Source organism: Vigna umbellata, chromosome 6 (assembly GCF_029865625.1).
Source record: "Vigna umbellata cultivar VRB3 chromosome 6, Vumbellata_1.0, whole genome shotgun sequence".
NCBI classification, from domain to species: domain Eukaryota; kingdom Viridiplantae; phylum Streptophyta; class Magnoliopsida; order Fabales; family Fabaceae; genus Vigna; species Vigna umbellata.
Window position 1 is genome coordinate 38,169,903 of NC_142170.1, and position 10,177 is coordinate 38,180,079.

The 10,177-nt window shown below is 32.5% G+C and overlaps 1 protein-coding gene and 1 pseudogene across 1 annotated transcript; both read right to left on the bottom strand.

The window, feature by feature from the left end:
- Nucleotides 1-201: 201 nt before the first annotated feature.
- LOC148197398 (uncharacterized) lies at nucleotides 202-2,606 on the bottom strand. Its single transcript, XM_088093680.1, has 6 exons — nucleotides 2,228-2,606; nucleotides 1,975-2,096; nucleotides 1,159-1,893; nucleotides 817-1,040; nucleotides 482-739; nucleotides 202-409 (listed from the first exon to the last, which is right to left on the bottom strand). Exons 1-6 carry the CDS (start codon nucleotides 2,604-2,606, stop codon nucleotides 202-204), a joined length of 1,926 nt encoding a protein of 641 aa, XP_087949806.1.
- A 3,281-nt stretch (nucleotides 2,607-5,887) lies between these two features.
- On the bottom strand, nucleotides 5,888-9,829 carry LOC124846139 (mitogen-activated protein kinase kinase kinase 20 pseudogene; annotated as a pseudogene).
- Between the last annotated feature and the right edge of the window lie 348 nt (nucleotides 9,830-10,177).

Genomic DNA, 10,177 nt, shown 5'->3' on the forward strand with positions numbered 1-10,177 from the left:
CTGACGACAAATACTACATTTTTTCCTATGCCCACCAACACGCATTTGAGTGTCATCCTTAGTTAGCTCCCATGCTTCCAACCTCCTTTTTTTCTTTGGCCTCCCAGGCATCTTCCTCATCAGTGGTGGTAGTACATCATTGAAATTTGTGGTTTCCCATAGTAGGTGGCCATTGAGTGGAAAAATTATGGACGCATACACCTATTCATAGGTGGATCTTGTGAACACAGTGGGGACAAAACTTTGTGGATCAACGTTGGAGAAGTTCATTGCTGCAATTGCATGACAGCATGGGATGGCACTAATCATCCAGTTTCTGCAGCTACACTCCTTTGTGTCCAGGTCCAGTGTGAACTTGTTCCCAACTGATGAAGTATGTCTAACCTCAAAAATCTTTCGTGCAGACCAGCTGAAAGAAATGAAGCACATCAAAAATGTAGATAAATAACAACATGTATATAAAATAAATTGATAAGATTACCTTGGCACCCAAAATCTTGACAGAGTACATTCCTTCTCAAGTCTCTTCTTTATCTTTGGGCATATTGTGAAGTCCATGGATGCCACCTTGGTTCTATTGGTGGCCCACCTTTTCATGAGATAAACTCTAATATCCTCCATCATGGTGATAATAGGTTTTCCTCTTGAATGAATAAGAACACTGTTGAAAGCTTCACTGATGTTGTTATCTAGTGTATCAGTCATTGCTTGACCTGTGAAGCGAGATCTTGACCAAAACCTGTTGCACAAAACATTTCTCAAATGGGTTACAATGCATCAGGGACACTAAATTGTATGTAATGGCTAATGGGTTACCTCAGGGGAATGCCTATGAGGTATTTATATGCTTCAATATTGACTTCTTTAATTTTTAGCATCTCTCTCTCCCAAGCCTGTGGATATGTGCTTGTGGCAGCTCTCCACATCAGATTTTTTAAAATTTGACCACCAAACCTTTTCCTAAAGTTTGCATACAGGTGCCTCAGACAGAATCTTTGTTCTGCCCCAGGCAGAAGCTCTTGGATAGCTGGGACCAACCCCTGCACAATTAATTTTAGTCATAAAACAAGATCCTTTAACAAAGCTTTAACTAAAATTGAATATAAGTAGTATATTTACCTTTTGTTGGTCTGACATCCACGTGCACCCCCCACATACTTGACTACCCCCGAGGTTTAGAATTAATAATTGCAAAAACCATGTCCAGCTGTCTTTGTTCTCCACTTCTACTACTGCATAGGCAAGGGGTAGCATTTGATCGTTTGGGTCCCTACCAACAATAGTGAGCAGTTCCCCCTTGTAATAACCTTTCAAAAAACATCCGTCTAAACATATAATGGGCCTACAACTGATGAAGCTATCATTACAAGCTTTCAGACAAACATACATTCTTTGGAAGATTGGGTCACCATTATGAGAGTCAACTTTAATCTGCACTGTTGAACCTGGGTTACACCTCAACAGCTCATGTCCATAGTCGTATATTCTTTTATACTGTTCTTTGAAATCTCCTTCAAGCTGTCTTGTGACAATTAACTTTGCCCTTCGTGCCTTGGATATTGACACATTTGTATTCCATTTTCTTAATGCTTTAGTACGAATATCATTCACCCTTAAATTAGGATTGTCAACTAAAGACCTATCTATTTCTTGACTCAACCAGTGAGCATTCATTAGTTTGATGTTAAGTTGCCTACTACAACCGTGAGTATCAATTATCTTCCTTAATTGCCAAATTTTGCGTGATGGCAAGTACCCACAGTAAGCTACCCATGGGCACTTACCTTGGCCACCCATGCAGCGCACCCTCACCCTACGGTTATCATTCTTCACAAATTTTAGATCCCTCCCAACATGAACAACATACCTTCTAATAGCATCCTTAAAGTCTTCCTTCCCATTGAAAATGGTGCCCACTTCCTACTTGTAATCTGCCATGGACTTCTGTTTTGCATATTTTGAGAAACCACCCACAGATACTCTATCCTCGTTGTCATCCTCCTCACTTGTACTGTTTTCAGGAGTTACAAGCATATCAGACTCCGAATCATCATCTGACAAACCCCTGCATTGTTGTTGGGTTTCTTGATCATTGTCTGCATCCACATATTCATCACCACTCAGATCATCCATCCTGGTTCATCATCACTGTCCACGTCCACTTCCAATTCTTCTTCAGTATGAACCTCCCCTCCATCCTCAATGTCCACTTCCAATTCTTCTTCACTTTCAACCTCCCTTCCATCCTCAATGTCCACTTCCACTAATTCATCATTTTCAAGCTCAACTTCATTCACATTATCCACTTCCACTACTTCTTCACTTTGAAACTCAACTCTGTCCTCATTGTCAACCTCCACTACAACCTCAACATCTTCTGCATCCTCCTTGTCATCCTCCCAAACATTTTCATTCTCAGCATCCTCCTTGTCACCCTCAACATGTGCTTCTCCTCCAACGCCACTACCCTCACCACTCTGTGCTGGACCTTCACGTAGGTACAAAATCTCATTCTCATCATTTTCTACAATAGCTGGTTCGTCCACCCCATGCACAACATAGAGGTTCACTTTCCCCAAATAATTAGCCACCTTCATCATGTTCATAGCTCCTTTATCATCATCAAGCTTATGTAAAACATGTTGGATATTGTAATATAATTCTTTTACTTCCATGTAACCCAGATCTTTAAGTGAACCTAATACTCCAAAATAACACCATTTATCGGGATCTACGTCCCAATAAACTATCTCCCCGCCCATATACTTAAAGGGGACTTCTTTGATCAAGGTCCCACCGTGATGGACCACAACCTGAAACATGTCATTACACATCCCTACCCGAACCCTGCAAATGCAAACGGGGACCACTAATTTAAGTTAAACTAATATCTATGGGACCACTATCAACCATCAAAACAAGACAACTTTTCACCCCTACTTAAACCCCCTATAAAGCGACAACAGTGATAACATATACAACAACTACATTTCATAAAATTATCAAACATAAACCCTAACCTGATTTGCGGTTTCCAATTTGCGCTTCAGATTTGCGGTTTCCAATTCGCGCTTCAGATTTCAACACACTTCCTCCACAATGATAAATCCCAAATTAGCAAACCCTAACCTCTGATTTCTTAACCACAGTAATATACACACGTTTACCCTCTCACAGCGACGTATTACCCTCACACAGCCACGTATTACCCTCACACAGCCACGTAGCAAACTTCAATCCACCCTGTCAGCTGACCCGTTAAAAAATTAACGCCGTTACCAAAAAGGATTTAATTGCACACTTTTTACAAAAGTTGGGACCACATTGAACTTCTAAAAAAACGTAGGACACAATCGAACATTTGGCCCCTTTCGAGGGACCAAAAGAGGTATTAAACCTTAATTTTATCCATTAAAATATTAAAATAGTATTTTAATAAAGATAAATTAAAGATACATAAAATAATGCACAACGTTCATTATGAAGTTTTGTTTTTAAATTTACTTGTAGATTTAATAAAACATTACTTAAAAAAAAATCACGTTTTTTTATACAAACAAAATGATAATTTTTTATTTTGCTTAATAAATTTGTATGACTAGTGTTATGTTTGATTTTCTGTTACAATATTTATAACATATTTATTTATTTAATTATAAATATAACTCACAGTAATTAAAAAAATTAATCTATAAATTTATTATTGTTTATAATTAAAATAAGTTTCAGTTTGAAAATTGATTTTAACAACGCTGAATTCAGGTGTTAAAGTCATATATTTTAATAAATCTTTTATTTTAATATTATTTAATGTTTTTATTTATTTATTTGGATATGTATAATAAATATTTATGTAAAATGTAATCCTAACCTAACATTTGGTTTTGATAAAGTGTATAGTAAAACAAGGTATAAGTTGTGAAGACTCTTTTTGTCTTATAATCCGAGATAATGACACATATAAATACTTAGTCTCATAATGTCAAACACAATATTTTGTTGAATGATAATAAATACAATGTTTTATTTGAGAACATTTAAGATAATGTTTGGATAAACAATAATAATGATATTCAGATTTAGTTAAAAGTGGTTAAAATTTAAAGAACAATCAATTTTATTAAGAAATAATTGTGATCAAAAGAATATTTATACTTTTATATAGCAATAGTAAATACAGTGATTTTGTTGTTATGAGGCATGTTTTCTGGTCATGTTGCTACCACTTGAGAGTGTTATTTCGGTCTTGCGATTCTGATTCTGACTTGCCTTGTGTGTTTTGTTGAGGTGCATATGCCATGTTTTTGTTGGAGTTGACCGTGGATTGTTATAGTCTCTATTATTTATTGTTGATTTGTGTTTGGTGGATGTCAAAATATTTTTATTACATAATTTTTATATTTGTAGTCTGGTTCGGTGCTATTAATGATAAACCTCACGGTCTACACTCATAATTGATGAGATAAAGTTATTTTCTTTTTTCCTTGTTTGGCCATACATCATGCACTTGAACCATATTACTTCTTTCTTCATTGCACCATGTTGTTTTTAATAAAGCCATCTTATATATTGATTGGTTTATAACCGAGTTGACCCTCAAATAAAATTCACAGGTTTCACTAGCTGTAGTGTTTGCATGTCATTGGCTTGACCATGCCTTACTGAATATGATCTGTGTTTAATTTACTAAACCATGACATCTTCCCGTGCATACATACTTGTAAAGTAAAACTTCATATGTATATATTTGAAATATGTAAGTTTTAACGTATAACTTCATTCATATAACTTGGAATGAGTAAAAATTTTAATGAGTTAATTGACTTGTTTGGTTAATTCATATACATATTTAAGAATTAATTGAATGGTAATTATATGATAACAAATGAACAATTTAACTATGAATGAATTGTAGAATTAAACTATCTTTATATAATTATTTTCTTCTGATGAGTTTTTTATATTTCATAAGGTGTCATTATATGTAATAGATATTTTACTCTATTTAATTGAATAACAAAAACATAACAAATTCATTTTTCTATGTATATGTTTTAAGTAAACGTTTTGGAAAGAAAGTTTTGTACCTTAAAAAAATTCATGAGCTACCCTTTGTTCGTTGGACTTTTATGGATATATTAACCTCGTACTTTTTCTTGTATAAATTTTCTTCATACAAATCTATGTAGGTTAAAATCATACCTGTATACTCAATCTAATTGATTGGTGTAATAAAATCATAGAATTAACCGATTATTTAATTTTTAAAAAGTTACTTATAAGAGTAATGCTTACGTATTATTCTAAATTTCTTCGAATTATGATTATTATTCATAACAAACTTTAAAGTACTTAGTGTTCTAAATTTCTTTGAACTATCATTTAATTTTAGGTTTAATGTTTCTTTAGATTCCTATTTTCGCCCATAATCTCAAATAGGTCTCCTTCTTTTTCTGCGTTTCAATTGGGTCCTTATTTTTGTAAAATTGAATCAAATAAAGACTTTCTGTCAAATTGATCAAACACCGTTAAGGAAAGTGTTATGTGGCATGCTGACAGTGTAGTTTTTTATTACGTGACATTAAAAATGTGAATGAGTTGTAGTTTGTTAATTTTTGAATTACAAAATGAAGTGTACAGAGTGGAAACACATTTTTAAGTAAGGGCAAAGTTGGAAATGAAATAAAATTAAGTGTTAAAAGCTCCATTGTCCTCTGCAATGGCGAAATCAAAATGAAATTAGGGGAAGTTCAGGTTTAGGGTCTGTGGGAGAAAAGAATATTATTCACAATGATTCAAAATCGACTTGACATTCCGAACAAAATATATTTACACTTTGTCAAAGGTGGCGGAAGTAATTGTATCATGTGCCTCCTTAATTCACAAACTAATGAATTAAAAAGAATGAACGAATGTGATGGATTTTGTTTGTAATCACAGAACCAGCAACACTTCCAAGAACTTCACCTATAACGCCGATCCAACCATCCAATTCTGACCAATTCTCTAGTGTCTTATTGGTGCTGCAGGAGACGACTCTCCGGAGAACTCGACCACCCAGAGTGCTCATCGGAATCCATGGAGGACGGGACCGAAGCCATTACGATAGAAGCCCAGTCAGGAAAATCGAAGTGGGTCCTCGGCGACGGCAATGAGTCAACTTTGGTGAAAGGGTGCTTCAGAAGCATCTCAGTGCTCCACCTGTTCTTGGATCCTTAACAAAGCACTTCTCCAAAAAGTCCTACCCCTCTTCCGACAATTCTTCTGGAATCTTTGGCAATTCTTCTCCCACTCTAATCCGAATCATCAATGACCAAATACTGAATCGTTGCTAACATCCCACGCGGGTTTTCCGATCACCATCTCCACGACGGCGCATCCCAAGGCCCAAATATCCGCCGACGGCTCATATTCATTGTCGTTCACCAATTCCGGCAACATAAACAACGACGTTCCCCTGATTTCGCATTTCCCTTGTTTCTCCCCCTTCTCCTTGGTGAGCCCGAAGTCCGCTATTTTCACCTCGCCGTCGAAAACGAGAACTTTCTGAAGCTTCACGTCGGCGAGGGACCCTTCGGTGGCGCGTTGGAAAGAAGATCGCACTTTTCTTTTCTCCCACAAACCCTAAACCTCAACTTCCCCAATTTCATTTCGATTTTGCAATTGCAGAGGACAATGGGGCTCTCAACACTTAATTTTATTTCATTTCCAACTTTGCCCTTACTTAAAAACGTGTTTCACTCTCTACACTTCATTTTTTAATTCAAAAATTAAAAAAATATAATTCAGTCACGTTTTTAATGCCACGTAATAAAAAACTACACTGTCAGTATGCTACCTAGCACTCTCCTTAACGGCGTTTGATCAATCTAACGAAAAACCTTTATTTAATTCACTTTTACAAAAATAAGAACCCGATTGAGATGCCGAAAAAAAAGAAAACCTATTTAAAATTTTAGGCAAAAATAAAGAAATAAAGAAACATTAAACCTTTAATTTATTAGTGGGAAAGATAACCTTTGTGTGTCTATATTTTTTATAAGAAAATACAATTAATAATGAAGATTGCATACAATAATAGTTGGGCTTTACAGTACATTGTGTGTGGTTATAGTATATTTTGGTGTTTAAAGATGTAATATGTTTTTGTCGTGTCGATATATATAATAATTATTTTTAGTATTTTGATATTTTATTTTCTTTTTCTTTTGAAATCATTATATATTATTTTAAGATATTCTCAAGAATAACTTAAGAATATGACATGTGTATACAAAATGGGAGAATTTCTTTATATTATAAGTAATGTGGGTCCTTCTTTTCATAAAAACAATAGTCATTTTAAGTGTTGAGAACAAAACTATAAGAAAATATTTAGTTTAATATCTATGTTAATATTTTACTAACTCACAAGATAAATTTGAAATATTTTTTCTACTTATAGACTAACTTCTAGAGGGTAAATATTATTTAGTTATAGTTAAAACAAAAAATAACATAGCTAACAATTGGTTATTGAATATTACAATTTTTTATATTAAAGTTATGGTCTAGTTCTAATTTTCAAATCTTGAAATAGATTTTTCTCTTCTGATTTTATGATTTTAGTCGTTGTATTTTAGAATTTTTCATAAACTTTTTAAAAGTATACTTGTTTTGTTTCTTCTATTTCTATCCAATTAAATCCTAAACTTAACATATCCGTTTATGGTAGTATTAAGAAATAATTTAATTAATCAACATTTAAAATGAACTTTTCGAAAAGAAATGATAATTATTATGAAAAGAAAGCATTAACTAAAATTTAAGAGAAAACATTTTAAAATGATTTTTTTTTTAAATTATGAAAAGATAAGAGAAGAAAATAAAAGCATATTTGAACATGCTAAGATCGAATAATTATTAATAGCATATTTTATTATATTTAATCATTGAATGATAGGCCTTAGCCAAGCGCATATGGTGTAGTGGTATCATAGTAAATGTTTTATAGATGTTTAGTTTTTTCTTAGTTTATTTCGTGGGGGATATTTTTTTAATCCAAAAAATTACTGTTTATTTATTAATCACATATAAACATTAATTTGATATATATATATATATATATATATATATATTATTTTTATTTTAACATCAATGCCTACTTAAGGTTAAAATAATGAATAATTTTATTGGTTTATCATATTTTTATTATATCATAATATATGTAAACACTTAGACTTGGATGAGTGTAAGTGATTAGATATATTAGTGTAGGAATTCAATGTTTATTTCATTGAACTCAGGTTCTTATATAGCGAAAATGAAAACATAACACATTACCCATAAGAGACTACAAGTTATGCCTTGTGGTTTACTAATCATTGAAGAGATTTTCTTATTTAAAAAATATATAAAATGGTTACTATAATATAAGATATATAAAATAATTATTCTAATATAAAAAGTTATATACGAGGATTATTTCTTAAACGAATTCATTAAAAGGATATAAATTTATTATGTATGAGATTTTCGTTATATAAAAGAAATTTAAAGAGATTTTCAAAGAAACATAAAACAAAAAGGTAGGATAAGATATATATAATATTTTATTATTTTTAGAAGATCACCTAAAATCTTTTAAGAGTATTTAGGGTTTTAAAAGTGAGAATGAAACCCATAAATATACTTACTAAACGAGTGAATTATTGTTACCTTTGGGCGAGAAAGAACGTGACTGAGTAAATTTGAAAGAGAAGCAACGAGTAAGAGGTAAAGGGAGCTTATATTTTTTTATTCTTGATTTTCTTTTCTTGTCTTTTTGTTTGTATGTGATGTAGTATTTTATATGAGTCTAAATTGTGGAGTAAATGTTATTTAGTATGATTGTGTTGATATGTTAATATATATGTGCTTGTTTAGAAACATAAATAAATGGTTGTGTGTGGTGACTCGATGAAAGGTGGTGAAAGGTAACTCTGCGCAGTTGTACCGGAGGTGAACTTTGTCGGGGAAGCTTTGTTATTAAAACAAGATCGTCTAGAGAATAGATCGTGTAAGCAACCCAAGTTTTCAAGTTTAACAAAAAGCGTTAAATGAAATATTTTTGCGTGTGAAAAGTTGTTTAAAGCAATGGCGTCTAACGTTTGAAGAAAAGTTTGTAAATAACGTTTTCTAGATCAAGCTGTCTAAATGAATTAGAAAATCATAAACAACATCTAAAAGATGTCTAAAAGAAATTATTTCTCTTTGAATTCATCTTTAGATTATATGAGAAAAACAAGCTAGCATCTTATGAAAATAGAAGTTTATCTCTTATATAACACTAAATTTAAAAGAAGTTTTTATTTAATACAGTGTTATATCAAACAAAGTTTTCTAAATAAAAAATCGTTTGATGAATAATCACTAAACGCTATAGCCTTTGAAAAACCATCTTATGTTTATACCATATGATGATTATACGCGTTATATGTCTTAACCAAACAATGCATTTATGAATGAAATGACAAATAAAAAATGTCTTGAACACGCTATATTATCTAACGCTTATCAACGTTCAAAACATTTAATGCATGTATGATAAAGTACATCAATGCTTGTATATTTTGTTTCTTTATATTCGTCCAGATCAATAAGGCTGAAAGATATGTTACTGCATCCTAGAAAAAGACATTGTGAGAGTACAAGAACATTCTGGGAATGTTTCTCTTAAAGCCATATGCTTTGTCACATTGTACAAGCTCAAGTTTCACTATGAACCCTACAAAGTAGACTAAAGTATGACTTCACATCTAAAGGCTACCAGCTCTCCAGAAGTCAACTTCTTGTTACCAATGAGGAGCATTGGTACTTTGAAGATAAAAGATTTTGATGATGCTGCAAGTGATAAAACTCGAAGAATCAAGTTATAATTGTTTTAAAAGCACTTTCGTAGTTTGCAAATGTATTAGGAAAGATTTCAACTTGTAAACACTTAGAAATCTCATATCTTTAAGTTAGTTACATATATAATCGATTATATGGTAGAATAATCGATTATCATGAGCCTTCTTGAAAAACCATTTTGCTCAGGAATAATCGATTATTACTCCAAATAATCGATTTATCACTGGTCTTGATGAGAACTGCACAAGTCCCTGGAATAATCGACTGTTCCTCAGAATAATCGATTATCACTTTTTGAAAAACCCTG

Bases quoted from the DNA above. Each gene is read 5' to 3' on its own strand.
- LOC148197398 (XM_088093680.1), bottom strand. From the start codon at position 2,606: ATGAACATGATGAAGGTGGCTAATTATTTGGGGAAAGTGAACCTCTAT. The intron at 1,894-1,974 runs GTGGGTGGTTTC...TTCAATGGGAAG, and splicing joins ACAACGAGGATAGAGTATCT to GAAGACTTTAAGGATGCTAT. The intron at 1,041-1,158 runs GTATGTGGGGGG...TTAATTGTGCAG, and splicing joins TAAACCTCGGGGGTAGTCAA to GGGTTGGTCCCAGCTATCCA.